The sequence below is a fragment of the Melanotaenia boesemani genome, chromosome 6 (genome assembly GCF_017639745.1).
Source record: "Melanotaenia boesemani isolate fMelBoe1 chromosome 6, fMelBoe1.pri, whole genome shotgun sequence".
Classification (NCBI taxonomy): Eukaryota; Metazoa; Chordata; class Actinopteri; order Atheriniformes; family Melanotaeniidae; genus Melanotaenia; species Melanotaenia boesemani.
Genome location: NC_055687.1, coordinates 19,271,786 through 19,294,641, shown reverse-complemented (window position 1 = coordinate 19,294,641; position 22,856 = coordinate 19,271,786). Strand labels below are relative to the sequence as shown.

The following is a 22,856-nucleotide window of genomic DNA, read 5'->3' as shown; positions in this document are numbered from 1 at the left end:
ACAAGACAGAGAATTGTGTGAATCTGCAGCTGTAGAAAAAACAGTCTGAGTGAGTCACTGTTTCACAGGCTCGCTATTTAACCAGACCCTATGACTGTAGTGTTGATGGTTCAGTGGATGAAACCATGAATTCAGATGGAAGTCTGTTATGTAATGCACGGGTCCACACATGGTTCTGTCTTGATCCTGTGTACTGGCCACCCGACTTCCTCACCAACATGCACCAACGCCATCTGCCTGCTCCCTCTGAACACAACATACAGATCAGCCACACACACAATTCATGGGCTCCTCTAAAGGTTACCTTGGCAACACATTTTCTTGCATTTTACTACCCTTCAGAAAAGAAATGAAGGCTGAGAGTTGAGCTTGATGTTCAGTGTTCCTCTATGACCCAAATCTTTGATCTGCCTGAGTGGTTAAATCTGTACTCTCTCTCTTTAATAAACACACACACACACACACACACAAAAGGAACTAATTTTATCTCTAAAAGTTCAGCTGTATTGTCGCTCCCTGACTCATCTTTTATCAGCTTAGTTGTGTCGCTGCTGAACTCTTTTTGTGTCTCTTTTGTGTCAAAGATGAGTCATTTGTTTTAATTTGTCATTAGTGAGGGTGAGCTGACAGAAAAATGGGCCTGCTATTCTTTCGTCAAATAATGTGACTTTATTTAATCAAGCAATGATCAAACTACTTTGAAATAGGAAAATACAGCACATTACCAATCCTTGTTTTAAGTTACAATAAGTGCTAAATACAATACACTTTAAATAAAATCAAAGTAAAAAATTAATGAGCATCACATAAGTCATCAAAGACATTAACCACATACATTAACCAAAGCTTACAACCGGCAATATTAGCACTTAGGGATGAAAAATCAACAAATTCAGATTTGGCCCCAAAAAATTGAGCAAAATCATGAGGAAAGAAAGATGAAAAGACCAAAAGCAAACAGTGAAATGAACAAAAATAACTTCCCTTTCAGAGTTTCCATCACTGGATCTTGAGTCTCTCAGACATTTCTGTCTCAGGGGTTTGATATGTTCAGCATCTCTTCGGTTTGTCTAGTCCACCCCGTCTAGATAACTGCAACACACAGTATGATGGCAGTGCAGGTACACTGCAAACAACATCAGTCAGACACATCAGCTGTGCTAAACTGAAGGTTAACACAGCGAGGACTGATCATCCAACTTGTAGCCCCTTTAGAAGCAGGTTTCCCCTCCAGCCACAGATTCTGCTGCCTGTTACTTGTTCATCTACTCAGAGCCTTGGTGTAGTTTGGGGTTTTCTACATCACCGAGAGATTGTGGCAGGACTTGGATTTTAGCCAGAATGCCACACTGGGATTGTTTTTTGCAACCATCTTGTCAAGGAAGCGTCTGGCCTTCACAGGAAGGCTCTCACGGCGTCCATTAGAGTGCATGTGCCTACGACGTCTGTTGTCTTCTTTGGAGTCTCTGCGTAGACGCAACTGCCGCACGATACCATAGAAAGCCTCCCAGACATTGTGCTGCATGGCGGCAGACGTCTCGATGAATTTGCAGTCAAACACAGCAGCACACGCACGGCCCTCTGAAACAAGAGATCATGAAGTCAGAGATATTTAGCTGCTTTTGAACTTACAGTTAACTGAGTTCTTCACTTAAACAGACATGAATTGAGTTTCCTTACCACTTGTTGACACCTCCCTGCGCCGCACCAGGTCACACTTGTTGCCCACTAGGATGATTGGGGTGTGCCGAGCAGGGCGGAAGCGGCGCAAGTTTATCCGGAGCTCTGAAGCTCGTAGGAAGGAGGCTCGGTCAGTAATAGAGTATAACAGCAGGTAAGCATCACCTGTCTGCATGAAGCCCTCCTGGGTCCATTCGTGGCCAGTCTGCAAAGCACACACACTGTTAAATAGGGGTGAAGAGCACAGCATCCACAGTATTCTCACTGATGCGTACTCTCCTCTTATTCATTTTTCATCTTACCTCTGCATCCCATGTGTCCAGCACAATTACACTTGCAAGCTCTCCATCCACTTCGACTTCCTTTTCACATACTTCATCTGAAAAATAAATAAAACAAAATAAAAAAAAAGATATATTTAGGTGAGTTCATACAGCCAAGCAAAGGTTAAAATGCAGATTTTATATAGTGTTAAAAATAATTTAAACACTATAAATTATGAACAAGTTAACTTTTAGGTTTTTTTCTAACTTTACTTTTTTCCTGGAATCACGCCATCGCTCTTAACCAGAGGATTGCTGAACTGCTTATAGTTATAAAATATAACTATATATAACTAGAAATAATACGGAGCAACAACATAAGTCTCAAAAGGGTTCATTCAACAGTATTTCTCCTACCTCCGAACAGTTCGCAGTCATCGCTGTCCATGCTGTCCGCCGCACCGGCGAAGATGCTCGCAAACGCCGTCTTACCGACTCCGCTGGCCCCGAGGAGAACCACCCTGTATGGGATTCCGGGATCCACCGCCTCCCCGACGGAATCAGTGGAGATGACCGAGTCTGAGGACGACCAGCTCCCGCGACTTCCCTCAGATACCCCGGCGGAACTTGCGCAGGACTTGGAGCGGGAGATGCAGGCGGGGACCCGGGCGAAGAGGTTGTCCGGGAGGATGTGGCTGCCCGGGTCGCAGATGCTCCATCGGTGAATCTCATTCTGCAGGCGGAGGCTGTGTCGGCGCACACTGGATAGCATGGTGCCAGTGGCAAGAAAATAATAATAATAATTAAAATAAAAATAAAAAATAAAAAAAAGTTGAAGGGCTGGAACTGGACTGATTTTCAAAGCAACGTTTTCAGCTTTTACTGCAGGAAAAAAAAAGTATCCCTAAATGAAAAGCGAACGAATTGATCTTAAAAAGTGGCTTTCACGCCCTTTAGTGTATCTAAAGTGAGTCCTTAAATCAGGAAAGGACACTTCTTTCTCTAAACCATTCCTGCATATAAAGTCAGGAGTAAGTCACAACAAAGATGATCAAAAACTGATCCAACTGTTTGTACGACAGACTGACTTGAGACGTTCATCCAGCATTAAAAACAAAGTTTAGTTCGGGAATGGTAAAAAAAAAGAGGAAAAAAGGAAAAGAAAAAGACTGGTAAATCCCAGAGTGATTTCTACAATTTCTTGATCCGTGCGTGGCCTCCTATCTCAGTGGCTATCTCTGTAATCGCAAGCAGAGCGCGTCTCCAGTGCTGTGACGGGGTTTCCCTGTGGCCTATATAGAGGGAAGACGGGCGGGGCAGAGAGGGGATGTTTAGTGTTTTGATTCATGTGCACATGGCAAAGCAATGGGCCGCACTTGTGCCAGAAGAGACTGTGGGATTTAGGGCTTGAACAAACCATGACTTACATATACCCAGAAATAAATATGAGCCACAACATGCATGATAGGTTTTCTGCGGTGGAGGAAACTGATGTGCAAAGTTTCTGACATTGTGCTATATTTCAAACTATATATTTAAAAAATTCTAAAGGCTTTTGATAGAAAATGTATTTCCTTCAGGTTGCAGATTAAGATTTTTATTTTTCTTTGCATGCAAAGACTCAGTGCAAGTCCAGCAGATTTGTAAGTATCATTATCTTGTGAGTCAAACAATCTGTTCAAGGTAACCCTACACCTCAGGCTTGATAGCAACAGAAGGTATATCCCATAATCAGCAGGGATGGATTATGCCCATACCTGCTGATAAATAATGCTTATCAAAATGGCCATCTACAGTGTCTTGATCAATTTCAGGGTCCTGGTGTCCAACTTATTACCTGCAAAAACAGCATTGATAATGGTCATGTTGGGGCACCAAGCTGTTCACCTGACTGACAGGGTGTCCTATCAATGAAGGCTGTGGTTTCATCACTACTTGGTTAAAAGCCACTGGAATCAAACAAATCTTTAAAAAACAAAACAAAAAAAACATTAGCTGTGCTTTTCTACTGATCTAAACACACGACCAAGAATATGTAAATATTAATCTTATTAATGACATGTAAGATGAAAGCCTGTTATAAGATGAAGTATTCTTTCATTTTTGCACTTTTAAATATGCATGTGCTGCATTCTGGATTTAGTTGCATTTTGATTGTAACCCCGGTATGAACCCAGTCACCATCATAGAGTGGTATCACACACTGCTTTAGTCTGTAAGAGAGAGCAAAATAAAAGAGAGGCAGAGTTGAAAAAGTGTTTGGTGTTTTGTATCTGCTGTTCTGAGGTCTGAAAGTTTCTTAAAAACATATCAAGTCGGTATCTTGTAAAATATGACGATGCTAAATAGTTTCCATTCTCAGCATGTTTATCTGACAACCAAAATGCTTCTTCTGTCTTCAAATGATCAATTTAATTTCTTATGTCTTTCTCTTAAAGACATGTTAACAAGCAGCTGTATAATGCAGACATTAACTTTCCCATAAATCTGCTCCAATAGCAACAGGCACGTGCCAGGATTTTCTTTAAGTCCAAGATTACTAAAAGAGAAGAAAACCATAAGCCATTAAAAAAAATTTTACCACAAAATCCATGCTGGGATTTACTGATTTTTTTCCCTTATTCGTCCATTTACAAAGTTCATACAGTACTAAGATATTCAGTGCCTGCAATGAGGTTTTATGGAGCAACCAGCTCATGTTGCATGATTTCTATTGATTTTCCAACCAGTTCTGTTGATCCAGGTTACAGCTGCATAATATATGGAAAATGTATCATCATTGCTGTATCAACATGCACAATATCCATATTTTAAAGACAACTGCAATTAATAGTCATAAGATATTTAGACATAAAATAGGACTAGCACAAATACATTAATAAAGGTTGCATGTTCAGTTTTCACATGTTACCTGAAGTAAGCAGAATATAACAAATTTGTTTCCTTTTCACAGGTTATATCATCCTTTCAATATTTAACAATATTGTTTTCACTGTCCAGCCCCAATTAAAGTTTAATTAATTTAAATCTATAAGACGGTTTTTATTTATCTGGTCTTAAAAACTGCACATGTTTTAGTTAAATAAGATATTAAAGTCTGAATGTTTTGCTGCAGAATTCTGCAAAAGACACATGCCGACAAACCCTGAATGTTCCAGTCTGAAGCTGCTGCTATTAGCTATTAACTCATCAGTCAGGCAAGAAAAAAAGTTGTTACACTTTTTGCAGTGGTGAAAAAAGATGATTATTAAGATTGTACAACTTTAAATATGATTATCTCAAATAATTACAATTACACAATTGCTATTTGTGACAGCTCTATTTGATGCAATTACATCTTAACAGTCAGTTAACTGATCACAAGATTTACCTGCTTAAAAAAAACCCAAGCCTCTCTTTTAAAAGAGTGAGTAAAGGAGTTCCTCACAGGACATAATAACTGATCCACATCTCTTTTTCCGTCTGTCCACCCTTGCAGATGATTAACAGTTATTACCACACAAGCAAAGAAATAATAAGTTATTCCCATTCTCTTTTCTTGACCTGCAACAGGGGATGAGACCTTCACAGATGCCCATCATGAAGCCTGTCACATATTAAGACACATAATCTAAGAAGTTTTAAATTAAGTTTTGAAGTGTTTAATTATTCTGGAAGGATATAAGGTGCTACAACTTTCAGGAACATGTTCAAGACCAAATCATTTGTCTATCTTAGTGGTGTGAATTACTGCACTGAATGAAGCGGTGGGAGATGGGCCTTAAAATGAATGACAAGGTGTGGCTCATAACTGATAACTGAGTTTTATTTCAAGTAATCTACACACCCTGAATATACAATAAATTGAATTACCTTCAGTTCACAGGGGTAGTGTCTGTAGATTCTTATCTTTGCCAATTATAGTATTTACACATGTTCCTCACAGGAATAAGCAAATAAAAGCTTCAAGAGGAGGCTTAGTATTTAAGACTGAGATCTTCTGGCAGCAACACCAGCATTACAAAATGCTGAATTGAGAACAGTCACTATTTTGTGAATGACCCTTCTATCAATGAACACTTGCCCAGAGATCCTCCATGACATCGCAGGTTCATTCAGCTTGTAAACATGAGATTTATTATACATCTGCAAAAGCACTTAGAGGGCAAGAGAACAAACGGCAGAGTGCAGGGAGAGTTATTAGAGAAATTGCCAGATTATTCCGCTTTTTGTTTTTCCAAGACTTCTGCATCAGGCTGTGGCCTCGTCTGTGGGCCCGGCTGCTGTGTATTAAAGCTCTGATCTGATCGGCTTGACAGAGCCACATTAAAATCCTTGTTAAGTGCTGGAATGGGATGAGTGTCAGGAGGAGGGGATGGGTGCTCTGGCTGGCTGCAGACTAGCAGGGTGATATCTGGCTATAGATGGCAGCTGAATGTGAAGTGACCTCTTTTATCCCCCTTGTCTAGGACAAAGCAGTGTTTTGCAAATGCCCTGGCCAAGGCCATGCATTTATACACTTGAAAGCAGTCTAACTACAGTTTGATCCGATGTCCAGTTTTACATAAAATAATCTTCCTAAAGGTTTGACTACAAGCCAACCAAGAGCTGAACTGAATGAAAATTCTTTGGAAATGATTGAATGTTGAAATTTTAGTTTCAGTGTAAACGAATGTATGCATGAAAATAAGTAGCCAAGAGTGTGTATTTTGGTCTCACATGGATCTCTTTCTCAGAAATGGTTAATTCCCAAGCAGCTAGTAATTCATTTCCTGCCAGGAAAGTTGCAGACAACTTACAAAGGGAGTGGCGAGTCGAGAAGAGGGAAGTTATGTTTTGACAAAGGTCTCTTTTTGTTTCATTTTTCTTTTACCTCTTTCAGTTCTTATGTTAACCAAGCATATTGTTGCACAGAAGGGTTTATTTTCAGAGTGGGTGCAAAATCAGTGTCTTTGCATACAGTAAATTAATATACAGCCTGTTAGATCTGGTTTTGACATTAATAAGTAATCATTTTCTCTTGAAATCTTTACTGTAGTTAAGATTGAATTTTCTGTCAAAATAAATCAAACGTGGCAGAATTTTACAGAAAACATTTTTGGGATTGTATTGTATGGCTTATGAACAGGTTTTATTTTTTATCATTAGTTTTTAGAGTATACTCTTGTTTGATTGTGAGCAGTATAAATTACTCGTAGCTTTATGTATAAGGACAGCTGCTCTGGTGTTAATGGAAGATTTGTTAACATGAGTTAATAAGAGGACAAATGTTTAGAAATTGCTCTGTACTGGCATGATGACCGTTTGCTCATGTGATGCTTTATGGTTTCAAAAGCTGTTGAAGAGCCTACAAACAATGATGTGTCTTAAAATCAGTCTGCATCCTGATCAAGGCTGTATGAGTCAACTTAAAGGCTCTTTATCTGTTAAATTATCAGATAAATTTGGAGTTACTTGTCATTTTCTCATAAGCCCTGATTTTGTCTTGTGTGAGCAGTTATTCTTCCTGGCCCTTTTTTTGTAATCCAACCATTTACTTTTTATTTTTTGCAAGGTCTTTTACTTTGAGCAGTTGATTGCTACTGTTACTTTGTCCAACTGTGTTTTTCTTCTTTGTGATTCCACAAGTGAGACCATTTTTTTTTCTCCATTTCACTGCTGGTTTCAGTTTCACGTTCTGTAAAATTGGGCTACTTCTTTGTTGATTTTTTCATTGTTAGGTTTATTTAGTTGTGTTACAAACTGTGCTTTTGCATGCAAATGACTTACCAGTAGAGTGTCTGCATCCATTTGTGGCCAAGATAACAATGGAAATCAGGCTTGTGCACACTACAATTCATAAAGCAGAACCATATGTACACATGGTTTCATAAATATGGTAAAAAAAAAAATTGCATTTGCAGTTCTAATCATGAAACTAAACAGTTTTATGCGTCTATTTCAGCACCTGGTGCTCACATCCTGAAGCCCTGACGTTTTCTGTTGTATTGTGAGCACTTCCAGCTTTATTTCCTGGAACTCTCAGTTTTAAAATAAAAGATGTACAATTGTGAACCCAGTAGGGGTTAATGCAAAAAGCTTGGCTGTAAAGCTTTTTGAATCCATTTAGATCTTCCAATGAGGTCCTGGGATCAACATCGGCCATATTCGAAATAAAGCTCCAAAACAACTGTATAACTTCCTCCTCTGCAGCAAAGGAAAGTCTTTGAGCTGTGGAGCTGGAGCTCGGCTTAAAAGAGTGACTGTCTGTACAGCCAACAGTGGTTAGGAGCTTTACACAGACACAAATTCCATCCCATGCACACACCAGCACATGGCCCCTGAGACCATTAGCAATGTGATTTAAATCAATAACCTGCTTGGACTAGTGACACTCATCTGTCAGGCACATGCTCAATGACAACAGCAAATGAGTGTAACAAAAAATCTGATTGCTCTGGAATAACAAACCTCTTACACTGGTAAAGCCAAACCAGACCACAAGCTGTACTAAGTTGTTTGGTGACTGTTGCTTAGACACCACTGGTTTTGTCTTAAACAAATCTTTGCAATGAACCTCCTACCATTAAGAGTTAGTTCTTAATTAAATGCTTTACTGTAAAATTTTGTACAAACACCTTTTGTAACCTAGAGTCAATCCTTTGGATGAACTGAGACAGCAACAGAAGTTAGTAGTGTTCAGAGCTGAAAGGTCATGAGACAAAATTAAGGCGATCACTATTAAACCTGCTTAATTAGTTTATTTCAATTGACAATGGGTGAATAATTCCAGACTTTTTTCTTGTATTTTTACCTTTTATTTGGGCGGTAAGTTGAACAAAATACAAATTTTCAATATGGGGCTTTTGGGTTTGTTAAAGTCAGTCCTGGATTTTTTTTCTCTTGCTACATCATGTTAGCTTTAAACTTGTAGTAGCTCCAAGGGAGAAGAATGTATAACCACAAAAAGTAACTAACTGTTGTAGCCATGATTATAACAGGATGTTTTTTTCCCCATTCTGAAACAGAAGATATTCAAGAACACAGAAAACTTCAACCACAAATCAGAAAGAAGCCACATGAAGATAATAAATATTTAAAGAATCACTGGCTTTGTTATTTTGCTGCAGCCAATATAAAAGCAAGAAATATTGTGATTTTTTTCCTCATTAGTGTCAGTTTATTTGTCAATATGCATCCATTCCTGAAACACATTCCAAAACAGGTTCAAGAGCATTTTAGGGCTAGTAATGAGGTATAACAAAAAAAGAAAAATAAGAAGTGGCTGCAATCATAATTTGTTAGAAAAGCATTTTCCAGCAAAAATCTCTGAGAATTCAAGGGCAAAGGACCTCCACTTTGTCTACTTTAATAAAATTATTTCAAAGTTAAAACAGTGTACCATTGTGGTGGTATGGTGTTGTATAAGTGCCATATCATTTACTCTATGTTGGCAGCATGAATGCAGAAAAATATATTAACATTTTAATGGGGTTGTACATGCTTAACTTGTGTACAAATTAGAATTAACAAAAAACTGAACACTTTGAATTAAACAGTAGGAAATATGTTAAACGTTTAAATTTACAGTGTGATCACAGAGACATGGTCGGCATCATCACCATCGTCACGCAGTCTCCAGCAAACCAGTCATAAAGGCAAAGTCCCAGAGACCCATTTACAACAAAGTTACTTAACAATCACGCAGAGAGGTGATTATCAAACAAATAATAATTACGCCATTTGTGTACAGACTCATGTTGTATTGAATCCTGGTTAATATAACAGAGCTGAACACAAATCATACACGTCTCCAGGGTGCGGGCACACATACACAGATACACGCAACGACATGCTGTAACTCCCACGCAGCAGCTTTGTGTTGAAGGGCATGAACAGTCCAGTGTTATCCAAAATAACAGACTGAACAGATCGCAGTGTGGCCCACATTTAAAGCCCAGCAGATTCACACAACACCAATGTGTAAGGTCATTGCATAACAAAATGTGACATTAATTTACAACAATTTAAGCTAAACACACTGGCCTTGCCTACATTCTCTGGGTACCAAGCTGACATTTGTAAAGCAGTTCATTTGAACGACTGGCTAGATACAGCGTCTCCGAGACCAACTCAGCAAGCATATAAACCATTAATCTTCCACTGATCCAGTAAATATTACTCTATATGGACACCAACATACCTCTGTGTCTGTGCCTTATCTTCAGTATGTGGAAATAACCATACCTGCCCCACAAACAATGCTGCATTCACACATGTACATTTTATAATCTCTTCATTCCCTCACAAGATTTTTTTTTACCATTCTGCTTAATAATTCATTTTACTCATTTACAGCAAATTACGGTAGTCTTTAATAAAGAAAAATATTAAGAGGTTTGTGACAACATTACAACACTGTGGGAGTATTGTGTTTTTACCAATTGTGTTAGCAGGGAGACTAAGTCCAGAGAACCTGACAACAAACATGAAGAAGATATATACGCATGTGTGTGAGTTCATCCATGAACTGAATCCAGTGTTTATGTAGTTGTGTGAGAGATGGTGGTTTGGAAAGCAAAGGTGATGTGGCTTTGTGCACAATCAAGGTAGGGGTCTGAGAAGGTGTGTGTGTCACCAGAGAAGTGTCTCCACTGCATGAGCTCGGACATGCTGAGATGTTTCTGTGCCGCGCCCCTACGATCACCTTGACGACCGAGCTGGCACGGCCTTTCAGAAACGAGCTCCTCCTCCTCTTCTATGACATCTGATTACGAAGAGAAACACGAGTAAACAGGTTTAATGAATGATAAGCCTCAGTTTAATCGTACAATAGTGTGGCGCTTTGAGGAGCCTACCGCTTACTGTACCATCCATATTGCAGTTACAGTTTAGAAGGTCATGCGTTAAAGAGGATGTGTCCGTCAGGCTGAACAGATCTTGAAGTTGATTGGTGGAAAAACTTGTGTGCTCAGCCCCTTTTCCCACATCAACCACTGTCCCAGACAACCCCTGTTTGGATACCTGTCTCTGAAAGATGCGCTCCTCAATAGTACCTGAGAGGAAATAACAGACACACACACACATAACTCTTCAAATCAGTCTGGTTATACTGAGTTTTCTGGGTTATGATGAGGATCTTTGTATTCTTGCCTGCAGTGAGAAGACGATAAATGTGCACCATTTTCTTTTGCCCATCTCTCCATACTCGAGCCATGGCCTAGACACAGCAGAGGCAAAAAACACAGACTCAGAGCCATCTGGCGGTTATGGATGCAATTTGTTTAGTCTGCATAAAGAGGAAAAAATGATCCACTGTTGCAGATGTTTAAATGTTGTGTGTGCTTGAAAATGACTAATAAGAAGCTCATTTACTAAATGATTTTGGTGAATTGTACCATGTGTCATCAAACCTAACATTTCCTCTACTTCAACTAGCATACATAAAGTCAGATTACTGTGTTTTATTTAATGGTGGTTTCTGTATTCAGTAGCAGTGTGTCATTTTAATGTACATCAACCATCACAAAAATCTGTAGCTGTTTTCTTTTGCTTCCAGTTTGCAATCTACACCAGAGTCCCAGCAACAGCTTTCAAATCAGACTCCAGAAATGAATCAACTGGCTAACAAAGCAGAGTTAATTATAAAGAATTCAACAGCTTCATTGTGAAAGTCCATCAAACATGAGTATGTAGTTTTGAAAGATAAGACGACATGATCTGGATCGAAGAAAATATGACAGACTTTGAGCTTTGATGGCACGTTTGTGACTGTGAGTGTTTCTCACCTGAATGTCATTGGCAGGGTTCCAGTCGATGTCGTAGAGCACCAAGTGGGAAGCGCCGATCAGATTAAGTCCCACCCCACCTGCTTTAGAGCTCAGCAGAAACAGGAAGTTCTGAGAGTAGGGGCTGTTAAAATTGTCAACAAGTCGTTGTCTCTGGCTTGTGGGGGTGTGACCATCAAGTCGACAGAAGGTATAACCCATGTGTATACACAGGTCCTGAAGCAAGTCAAGCGTCTGAGTGTAGTTGGACACCAGGACCACCCTGCAGGGGTAACGTGTGCTTTGTCAAATTTGTACCATGTGTGACAAAACTAAACTCAGATCAATGCAAATAGTCTAATCCAAACACACCTGTCTGAAGGACTGATCTTTCTGATAGCACTCAGCAGGTCAGAAAGAACCAACAGTTTTCCAGATTCCGCAGCACTGAATCCTACTGAAGAATAAGATTCTGGAAATAGATCTGCCAGGCCCTCGTATAAGGAACTCTCCACAGATCCACGATCTGTTCTCTCCTGCACACAGATCAACAACATGATTCAGCCAAAACACTAAACATGCAGATAAACACAGAGCTTGATGTTCAGTAAAAAAACTACAGATCACATACAATAATTATAATAACTAAATCTTACTTCTTCAAAGACATGCAAATATACAAGAGTGTAACCTTGACAGTGACGTGGAGCAGACGGGGGTGGTTACAGAGCTTCTTCAGTGCGGTGATGCAGGCCAGGTGTGTGTTGGTCTGAGTGGAGCCCTGAAGGCAGGCTCTGAAGACACGGTGGCAGAGGAGATGTTTGTACAAGTCTCGCTGCAGAGGAGACAGCTCACAGAACAATGTCCAGTCAAGACGAGGAGGCAGATAGCAGTTGATAATCTCTTGCGTCCTCCTCAGGATGAACATGCCCGTTAAACAGGAAAGTTCAGCTGCTCGCTCCTCTCCTAAAACTCTCTCCTCCTGGTGGGAGTAGTAGAAATGAGACACAAGATAAAGCTGTTTGGGGACATCAGAGGTGACTATGAGGGGACAGCACTACCTCTGTGTAGGATGGCTGTCTGGATCGTAGGATCGGTTCCTCGTAGACTTTTCTATAGGCAGCTGATGACCCAAGAATCCCTGGGTTAACAAACTCTATAATTGCATAGAACTCCTGCAGATCATTTTGTACTGGCGTACCTTCAAATTACAAAGACAAACAAGTAAATCCACAGCAAGAAGTTGTCAGTGCCATACTTTTTAAAACATTTCCCATTTGAATTAAGTCACAAGCGAGTTTGAACCTGTGAGTATGACTCTGCGATTACAGCTGAGACTACTAAGGGCTGAGGATGTTTTGATGCTGCTGTTCTTTAGTCTGTGACCCTCATCACAAATTATGAGACCAAAATCCACTTTTTGTACCTAAAAATAAAAAAAAATAAAGATAACATAAGTTGATTTCTTTGTCAGATGCTCACTTATCTGTGAGACACAAGGCGAACAGACTGTACCTGCTCCACGCAGCGCAGCAACATTTCGTAGCTGATCACAAGAACACTTTGTAGAGGAGATGACACAAACTGTTCTATCCTGTGGTCCTAAACCAACAAAAGAAAAAATCTGACAGTTGAAATTCTGATCCATCATTTCTGTTTTGATGTTGCCTGAAGCCGGTATGTTTAAAAACACCCCAAGATCCCCTTTTCTCCAAACCTGATCTACAGTGAAAACGCTGATCCTTTCACAGCCCAGCCACTTGTTAAACTCTGCTCTCCAGTTCTGCACAAGGCTGCCAGGTGTAACCACAAGGATACGCTTAGCAACAGGTTTCCCACCATAAGGTCCCTGCTTAAGCAGTGTCCAGGACAGTGCCACACTCTGGAGAGTCTTTCCCAGCCCCATCTCATCAGCCAGGATGGCTCCATAGCGACCTACAGCTCTGAAGCACAAACAGATCAATATAATCCCAGTAAGTGGTGTTATACATCTGTTGTGCTAAAGCAATGTCATTTACAGTGTGTTAGAGAAGAATCATTACCTCATGCCCATGACACATTCATAGAGGAAAAGCAGACCATCTCTCTGGTGGGGTCGCAGGTGTGTGGTCAGATGTGGGTCAACCACAACATCAACCACAGGAAGCCCTGACTTGTTATTAAGCCACTGGTGGTTGGAAGAGGGGCGAGGCATCACCAGCGCACCTACAAACAACATTACTATATCATGGAAATCTCTTTATCCAAGAAAGAATCAAAATTTCATATTTAGTCTACATACCTGGAGCTAGTGGGTCATGACGAGGTCTGTGGGTCCGTTCTTCTGGTTTAGTTTCTGGAAGTCCTCCACAGCCCAACATGGTAGGAGGGCAGAAAGGTTTGGAGGCCATGCGATAAGAGAGAGGAGGTGCAGACTTGGTGTGTGACTCCGTTTGCTCCACTTGGACCTCCTGGAAACAACGTCCTCTGGCAAAGTCTTCAGCAGAAATAATTCCCATCACTTCCACTTCTTTCCCACCGACCATCAGAGTCTCTCCCTCGGACAGCGAGGCTAGCTCTGACACCTTGTAGCCACTACCTATAACACAAACACCTTCAGATTTCATTCATACTGGAAAAACGATCCAATACTTGTCTCCTTATCAGCTGAACACAAATCAGTGATCAACACTGAAATTTATAAATGTGATTTTTGATTACATCTGTATTAACACTAACATAAAACAGCCATAAACTATTAAATTACCACTGTAAATTTCAGTGATAACGCTGGTCAGGTAGTTTCAATAAACCAACAACAATATGTAAGCACAGGACAAGTAGAAAAAGTCAAACATAATAAAAATGTACCAGTAGCTGAGAGGAGCCATGTCATCTATGGTACACATCCTTTTAAGGTGGAGGATTTTTCTACGGGAGGGGGGGGGGGGCATCCACAAGAGCGGTTGAACTGTTTGTGTTTGAGCTGATGGCTCCAACTTCAGTTTGCAGAGGTTTGCCCATTTTAGGATTAATTTATAAAAACTGCATATTGAGTAGGCCTGTCACGATAACAAATTTAGCTGTACGATAAATTTTCTCAGAAATTATCTCGATAAACGATAATATTGCGCAAAGCGCTAATGTGTCATTTTGAGACCATTCTCAACTAATATAATGACATATGCCATAATAATGCAAGTACCCCTTTTGTAAAGGTCAATAAACTAAATAAATAAAAGCGCCTTTTTCACATACGCCGGGACACCGGCCCAAAAGTAATGCGACCCACTGGGAATCCTCCCAAACCTCTCGATTAGCCGGCATTGCTCTTAATGTGTATTTTGTCAAATACGCTAGTATATAGGCTGACTCTATTTGCGTAATGTGCCTGCGGATTACAGGGGTTATTACGGTAGACCAGGAAGTGGGGGCTTTGTACTGACGTCGTAAGCTAGAATGTGTGTGTTCTGCTTACATGTGGGGAGCAGCGAAATGATAAAAGAGGAGGTGCTTGCATCTATTATTTCTCCATTCGACTTATTTACATATTTTAGCATGAGAATCGGAGGTTTAGCGCGAGAGCGTGAGAAGCCACTTAAATGCGCAAGTCTCACGGCCATTGCGTGTTGGCAGCCCTGCAAAACAAATGCGGCTTACGGCTCGTGCTGCAACATGCTGCAGTCAAGTATGACACCAGAGAGATCACTCCGCAACAAACCAGAGCGTTGAGTCGAAATACTCCATAGTGAAACCTATTGTCATACACAGTCTATGGTAAAGGGGGGACTAATAAAAATTATCGCGGCCGGCAAACTTATCGTGCTCTTATTTTCTTATCGTTCAATTAATTGACTTATTGCTTATCGCGACAGGCCTATTCAATACATAAGACATATTTTTCAAATTTGGGAAAAATGTCCATTTTCAAAGCCGACACTTATGTTAGTCGTGGCATGAAAAGCTATTTAAATCTGCAAGACCTGTTTAATTTAACTAAATTAACTGCTTGATATGATAGGGTTGTTGTCTCAAAACACAATTAAATTGCTTTTTTGAACCTATACAAGATTTGATTTTTTTTTTTTTTTATTCCATTCTTAACTAAAACAAATCAATACACCATATGTTTCAAACACTTAAATGAAAAGGAGCAGAAAGAAGAAAATCTTATATAATCTGCCCCTCTCAAAGAAAAAATTAAACCAATAAGTCAAATTTATTTAAATAATAAAATTTAAATAAAATCAACTGCAGGACTTCATGCTGTTGATGTCTAACAGATACTTCCTATTTTACTCCTCATTTATTATCCCAAACTACCACAAAGCAAAACAGCACAAAACGAATTAACATAATTCATTACTTTTTCTTGTTATGGTGTCTTTAACAGTCTTTTTAAACACAGTAATTGATTTTGCTTCTCTAGTTTCTTTTTCCAGATTGTTCCATAAACTGACTCCGTACACTGAAAGAAATTGCTCCAACACTATTTCTGAATTGTTTTTTTTTTTAAACATCCTCGTCCTTTTAAACTATCAGTCTTTTTTAAAATGTTTTTTTTGTATATAGCTCGTCAAAGATCTTCTATAAGCGTTATGCATTAGCTTCAAAATACTATAATAAACTAGATCACCAAATTTTAACAACTGTAATTTAATAAATAATGGACCTAGTGGATTTCTGTATCTGCTTCGACTAATGATTCATATTGCTCTTTTCCATAGAATAAAAAAAAGATTAATGTATATTTTACATGAAGTTCCCCATAGCTCAATACAATAAGTCAGATGAGGGAATATTCCTTAGATATACTGAGGTAAAAATGTAAAAGGATATATAAAAACCTAAAAGCAGTATGTTTGAGCCTCACCCTTTCCAATATCCTTCCCCTCCATGTCTTTAAGTGTGACTGTGCGTCCTCTTGTAACCAGCACTGCATCACCTTCCCAGCGCTTGTGTTTTTTCTTACTGGCTTTACACCACACCACGCTGAAGTAACGCGCTCCCTCCTGCCTACAGCCAGAATCTGAGCTTGCAGGAGGCTGAGGAGTTTGAGGAGACGTAGGAGTCCACCGAGGGCTGTCATCTACTCCTGCAACACAAAGGCGTAAGAAAGTAGTAAACACATAATAAAACAGAATGTAGTCCTACACAAGTCAAACAAGCCACCAACAGAGGTTGCTGTTGCACTAAGTTGCTCCATGTGAAGAGGACACACATCAAACACTTGGCTCTCCTTCACTTATCACAAGAAACAAAAACAGCATTCATAAAAAGTAATCAGGTGTTTTTGTTTAATAGAAACAGGTAAGTATATAACTGGACAACATGAAGATATGAAACGGACAACAACCAGATATCAACAGTATAATACAAACAAAACAAAAATAGCAATAACAAAAATCAGTTTCACATCTCCCTTCTTTTATCTTCTTCAACTGGGCACTAATTCAGCAACTAGGGAAATTTCAGACTTTTAAAACATTTGACTTCACTTTAAACCATAAATGTTGAGATCGATATGATACTGTGTTAAGGCTTTCAAAAGATTAAATTGTGCTACAATCCTGGTTGATCTATTTTTTTTAATGGCTCTCTCTAATACTGTTCAGTTATGAAAGAGCTTGAAAGAAAACACCTCATATGTATGGCCTCTTCATTCCACAGAGGCCAGATATTTCATTTCCAGATAAGATCTGACCAAGCTCTCTGACTCCCTACACTTCTTTAAAAACAAAGACAAAAAAGTACAAATGACTTGCATGTGATGTAACACAACTTACACCTCCTTCCAAAATGTGGACCTTATCATTTAGTTCAACCAGTTAAAAGTTTTTAGGAATGTCAGCTTTTACTTTTGTCACCATGTCCATCAGCAATTTAACACTAACAATTTTTTAGCACTGACAAGTATTAAAAAAAGAGTGGCTGCAGTAAAAAGTTATCCTGCAATAAGCAAACAGGGTATCCATGTCTGTATGAGGCACTATTTTTGAAAGAAATTTAGGCTCTAAAAATAGCGCTCACACATTAATCTGATGAGTGTGATTGCTCATTAGAAACTCTGAACAGGTAGAGTCACTATTTTTCTAATAACAGCCACGTTACAATGTTATTGTTACAAAGGAATTGGCAGCCCATGTCTCAGTCGGGCAGCCTTTAGTTTCTCCACTTTGATCTTTGCTCTCAGAAGTTCTTCCTCCAGTTCCTGCTTCCTCTTCAGCCCCTCTCTCTTCTCTTCTAGGTACAGAGCAACCTTCCTGTGATTGGCTAACACCAGTTCATGCTCTTCTTTAGCCAGGTGGAGAGGGCGAAACCTGTCTGATTCATGATGAGGGTAGATGTCATTTGGGTAGAAGTTGTGACGCAAGGGCAGTGGTGAGGTAGAGAGGGGGATGTTTACAGAGGAGGGAGTGGGAGACAAGGATGCTTCGTAATCATGGGCACTACCCGAATCTTGCTCTCCGTCCTCCTCCTGGCCTCCATCCAGCTCTTGCTCCATGTGTGTGGTGAGGGTGGGAAGGTCTGCCGGTGGCTTTATATCCTCTTCAGGGTCCAGCTGAACCACCTCATGAGGGATACTGGGGATAGCTGCTGAGAAATCTTGCAGTCCAGTCAAAGAAGAGCTGCTGCCAGGATGCTCAACAGGAGAGTTATGCTTGCTGTATATTAATCTACAAATAGAAAAAAAGATAAAAACATATCAACTTATAGGACTTACAAATCATTTATATGTATTTAGGTTTTATGGGAGAAATGTGGAAAACTGTTCTTCTAAAGAAATGAATTGAAGGAATAATTGACCAAATCATTGTACTGACATGAAACGTAATCTTAATCTTGGTAGTTGCAGCATTGATTAATAAAAAGGAACTCATTCCTAAAGAGAATTTTAAGTCTTTTAACATTTTTAACATGTTAATCTCTCTCTCTCTCTCTCTCTCTCTCTCTCTCTCTCTCTCTCTCTCTCTATATATATATATATATATATATATATATATATATATATATATATATATATATATATATATATGTTGTTCTTACTCTCAAATTTAAGTCACTTTGGATAAACATGTCTGCTAAATGACTGTAGAATATATATATATATATATATATATATATGAGAACAGAAATGCCAGCTTCTCCTCTTTAACGAATTTAACTGAACAGTTTGGAACTAAATATGTATGTCTGTATGTTTTGTATATTAGAGCTCACAGGTTTAAGTTACACTGTACCTGCGCAGTGCCTGGTCCTTTTCATGAATGGGCACATGGTGAAACAGGTGAGGGATCATCTCCATAATCCTTCTGGTTGGCTCAGAGATGCTCGCTCTGTACTCAGGCTGGGCGTGTCTCCGCTGCATCACTTCCTGTTTAGCTGACTCTTTCAGTCTCTTGTAGAGGGTCCTGAGGCCCTGAGCAGTGCGGTGGGGTCTGTCCCCTCCCAAAGCATTATACTGCTCGGCCACAGTGTCCCAGCACTTGTTCTTGTCCACAATGACCGCATGCTTGTTTGTATGTTCCTCCAGGATGCGGATGTGAGGTCGAACCAGCTTCAACAGGTCCAGCTTTTCAGAAAGGGTGAAGTTGGACGAACGAGCTTTACCCACCATGCTGGACAGAAACACAGAACTGGACGCCATCTCATAGCATTGCAGGCTCACACAGATTACATCAAGCCTATGGCTGTCACCCTTCTGAAATCAAACTCAGTGCAGTTGCTCCTCCAGCTGTCTTTATTTGCACCCGCTCCGCTCTCCTCTTGGTCCACAGTGAAACACCAGTCTAACTCCCAAACATGCCTAATTTGCCTTCTTTTCTTCTCTGAAACAGTCTTAAGCAATGACTAACAAATACATGAATTCACACACTGCTCCTGGGTTCTCTCACAGCTACCTAGCACAACAAAAACAGGCTGTGCTGCACACAATAAGAATCAGGCTTAACTAGGCCAGCCTCTGTTAGGCCCCCGCCTACCGCGGAGGGCTTTGGATGAATTCCTCTCAGCTTAGACTGACGTAGTTAAGCTGCTTAAACCCAGCCCGACCTACTTACAGCTCGGTCTCTCTAAACCCCAAACCAAGCACAGCAGCACAGTCATAGTGTGTCTACTGCCTCAAATAAAATGCCAGCAACAGAGGGGTTGTGCTTTTCAGAGAGAGAAACTGTTTTTAATGTTGCATTGGAGCTTACGGGGGTCAGGGGTCTGCTTTCGTAAACAGAACGGAGCTTTTAAAATAACGCTGGCTTAACTGCGGGGGGAGGGTATGGCTGAATTGCGCATGCCCGTAAAAAATATGGTTCAACCTATTGCTTCAACCCGTTATATATTGTGTATGATAGATGCAAGGCAAGCTGTAAATCTCATAAATCCGCTGCAAACACACAATTGATAAAAGCACGTGCTCGGGGCGCGTGAAAACACCCTGTCGAATGAAGAGCGCGTATGCGCCATGAGTTTTCAGGAAGGAAAACGGAGGCACTAGTTGCTCGTGCCACAGAAGCGCGCGGCGGTGGCTCACTGATCCTGAGCACAGTTCTAATCTGGCTGCGCTCAGCCGCTAATTTGCATAATGCTAGACCTGCTGTCTCTTCTTCACAGCCCGCCTGGTTCAACGTCCATCCGCAATGATTGGGTGTGTTTCATTAGAGACGAAGCTATTAAAGCGTGCAGCGATCATTTGTGTAAAATTACTTCACAAACGAACAGTGTGATAGAAATACGTGAAATAAAGCGTGTAATCTAATGTGACAACAATTCCAACACTGTGTTGCCAGGCTGTGTAGGTAGGTAATGTGTAACAGACTGTCAAAGCAAGATAAGAAAAAGGCGGAGATTGGTGTTCCTGCGGACCAGAAACATCCTAAACGAAATGTTTTCTGAGAGAGAGAAAAAAAACAAACATTTTACAGCCAAAGTAGCAGGTATCTGTGCAAGAAGTGTGGACAAGACTGAGAAACAGGTTTCTATAAAAGTTCCTAAACCATCCTAAACCATTTCTTTGTGATCAACTTTAACATATAGTGTAACATTTTTAAGAACTGCTTAATATGTATTGTCATGGTATATCTAACAAACATTTCATTTGCCAATAGTGAGACATTTTGCTGACATTTTCATTTATTACAGAAAGCTTAACACTTTAACTGCAGAATAATATATAAAGAAAACTGCAATAGCTAATAGCAGTGACAAATGACTATACTACATGGATAATATTTAAAATAAACTAAATCATGGTCAAACAATATATTTATCAGTGGTTCCATTACCATTTCTTTTGCTCTCCACAGAGACTATCTAGGTGCACACAATTGAAACCTACTCTAATATGATTTGGACAATGTAAACTAGAAAGCTATCTGTATTAAAACTTTTGTGCTTTGCCAACAGATTTAGCATATGCTGTTATGCAATTAACCCAGGTGTAATTATACACAGGGGGTAAGTATGTTGTGGGACACAATTCTGAAACTGTTTTGTTAAGACTTGGGTTTAAGAAGTTAAGTTTTTCAACACATCTACAATTAACCAATATTTTTTTATTTAGATGCAGTCATCATGGGAGGAAATAATAGAGCTTGAAAGTTTTTTTTTTTTTTTTTAATGACTTTTCATTCCTGGTTGGAACAGAGAACCACTGATATTGTTTTCATTTCACTGGTCTTCCACCTTCAGGGTGATTTTTTGAGTATCACTGAAGCAGTGCTTGGAGATACCACCATAAGTACAAAGCACAATTATGACATGTCTCACCTGTTGGATTTTTGCCTTCTGTACAGTCTCCTGATCCAGTGTTTCGATATTGTGCGTCTGCCTCATTCTCGTTGCTCTCTGTTGCGCTGAGAACACGAGAAAGCACCCTGGACAAAGCTGGAGTATCCTGACTTGCTTTGGCCAGGACATTACATCCTGTTTTATTTAAAACTGGGGCTGAAAGACTTCTCTGGACCTGCAAAGCAAGAAAAGGAATTTCTTATAGTGGGAATGTTGTACAAAAAAAGAATGCAAAACAAGAATAGTGTACAGTCTGCAAAACACTGAAACTTACCTTGTCCAATGCATTGCCTAGAGTGGGTCTAGGGGCCAAAGATTTTGATTCAGCTCCAGAAAATGAAGATGTTGCTCCAGGTGGTGCAAATCGAGGTTTTTTCACTGCACTGCCTAAAAGCTGACTGGGAGCTCCTGAACGCCGCATTTCTCAAATGGCAACACGAAATAATCTTTGTGTCTTAAAACAGAGAGAGCAATGCATATTAGCTCAATGATAACTTTTTATTTTGTATGTCATCAAAATAGTTGGATGTTGTTCAGAAACACACGAGGATATTTCAAAGATCCCTAATAAAAAGACTGTCTGTCTGTGTGCCTAAATAAGTGTACTCTGCTCTTTTTAAATCGTATCTTTGACAGTCCGTGATTAGCTGCAAACCACAAAACGCTTATCATAAATTAGCTAGCTGCCTACATTCGTGGCTGTGACAAGTTAGCAAACTAGCTAGTACGTTTGAAACAAAGTCGTTAACACGGTTGATGCTGCCACAGCTCGGCTACACCATCATATTGGATAACCTGTTATACATACCGATACGAGTTAAACGTTTTGTAAAAAGTCTATAGATTACCTATTTGATTAGCTGTACTACAATTTCTCTAGAACTCGGTTTGTTTCTCCCGCTGAACGTTTCAAAGTATGATTGGATGAATGCCGGAAGAAGGCGTGGCCAAATTGTACAGTTGACGTTTTACAATTATGTCCCACTTAAATTTTAGCAACTGTCAGTCTCAGCTATATAAACTCCACCAGTGTTTCTTTTCCAACAAATGTCACTGGAAAATATTTTGTTTTCTTTTAATGTAATTTTTTGTTAAAATCTGCTTAAATATAACTTAATATTTTACTCTGCTGTCTTGTAAATGTTTGTGCCATAGAGGTTTGCACATAGACTGAATATCTATGGATTCACTCCTGTCCACTTAACTAAACTTTGTTTTTACAAAGCCTACTTTGGTACAACTAACTTAAACTAATCCAAAAGAGATATCAAATGAATGTAATTAAGCAAATTCACACAAGCGGTCTACACGTAATGTAATGCGGTAGTATCTTAGTTTTGTTCAATTGTCTAGTATATTGAAGCTAAAAAATTTTTTCAATACTTCATTTGCAGTTTTACATTATACTTTTTGCTTATTTCATCAC

At 39.6% G+C, this 22,856-nt stretch overlaps 3 protein-coding genes across 5 annotated transcripts; all 3 read right to left on the bottom strand.

Moving 5' to 3' along the window:
• Positions 1–677: 677 nt before the first annotated feature.
• gem (GTP binding protein overexpressed in skeletal muscle) lies at positions 678–3,822 on the bottom strand. The gene is made up of 4 exons (XM_041988220.1): positions 2,361–3,822; positions 1,983–2,059; positions 1,681–1,885; positions 678–1,581 (listed from the first exon to the last, which is right to left on the bottom strand). The coding sequence occupies exons 1-4, from the start codon at positions 2,713–2,715 to the stop codon at positions 1,298–1,300; spliced, it is 921 nt and encodes a 306-aa protein (XP_041844154.1). The 5' UTR covers positions 2,716–3,822; the 3' UTR covers positions 678–1,297.
• A 5,638-nt stretch (positions 3,823–9,460) lies between these two features.
• Positions 9,461–22,346, bottom strand: rad54b (RAD54 homolog B). Of its 3 annotated transcripts, none has more exons than XM_041987035.1 (16): positions 22,239–22,346; positions 21,705–21,884; positions 21,410–21,605; positions 16,521–16,742; positions 13,950–14,246; positions 13,711–13,873; positions 13,386–13,611; positions 13,184–13,270; positions 12,974–13,094; positions 12,730–12,869; positions 12,360–12,650; positions 12,041–12,204; positions 11,690–11,951; positions 11,055–11,121; positions 10,760–10,957; positions 9,461–10,668 (listed from the first exon to the last, which is right to left on the bottom strand). In XM_041987035.1, exons 2-16 carry the CDS (start codon positions 21,849–21,851, stop codon positions 10,445–10,447), a joined length of 2,805 nt encoding a protein of 934 aa, XP_041842969.1. In that variant the 5' UTR covers positions 21,852–21,884; positions 22,239–22,346; the 3' UTR covers positions 9,461–10,444. The 3 variants fall into 3 exon arrangements, with proteins under 3 accessions (XP_041842969.1, XP_041842971.1, XP_041842970.1); XM_041987037.1 differs by having other exon boundaries at positions 12,730–12,791; XM_041987036.1 differs by having other exon boundaries at positions 22,279–22,331.
• On the bottom strand, positions 16,924–20,129 carry LOC121641110 (fibrinogen silencer-binding protein). Its single transcript, XM_041987040.1, has 2 exons — positions 18,889–20,129; positions 16,924–18,324 (listed from the first exon to the last, which is right to left on the bottom strand). The coding sequence occupies exons 1-2, from the start codon at positions 19,293–19,295 to the stop codon at positions 17,769–17,771; spliced, it is 963 nt and encodes a 320-aa protein (XP_041842974.1). The 5' UTR covers positions 19,296–20,129; the 3' UTR covers positions 16,924–17,768.
• Positions 22,347–22,856: the final 510 nt, after the last annotated feature.

Coding starts and splice junctions, on each gene's coding strand:
- LOC121641110 (XM_041987040.1), bottom strand. CDS start 19,295: ATGGCGTCCAGTTCTGTGTTTCTGTCCAGCATGGTGGGTAAAGCTCGT. Junction 18,325..18,888: donor AAGGACCAGGCACTGCGCAG/GTACAGTGTAAC, acceptor TTCTATTTGTAG/ATTAATATACAGCAAGCATA.
- gem (XM_041988220.1), bottom strand. CDS start 2,715: ATGCTATCCAGTGTGCGCCGACACAGCCTCCGCCTGCAGAATGAGATT. Junction 1,886..1,982: donor TGGACACATGGGATGCAGAG/GTAAGATGAAAA, acceptor TGTGCTTTGCAG/ACTGGCCACGAATGGACCCA. Junction 1,582..1,680: donor CAGGGAGGTGTCAACAAGTG/GTAAGGAAACTC, acceptor CTCTTGTTTCAG/AGGGCCGTGCGTGTGCTGCT.
- rad54b (XM_041987035.1), bottom strand. CDS start 21,851: ATGCGGCGTTCAGGAGCTCCCAGTCAGCTTTTAGGCAGTGCAGTGAAA. Junction 14,247..16,520: donor GGGGAAGGATATTGGAAAGG/GTGAGGCTCAAA, acceptor TTTGTGTTATAG/GTAGTGGCTACAAGGTGTCA. Junction 10,958..11,054: donor TTATCGTCTTCTCACTGCAG/GCAAGAATACAA, acceptor ATTTCCTCTCAG/GTACTATTGAGGAGCGCATC.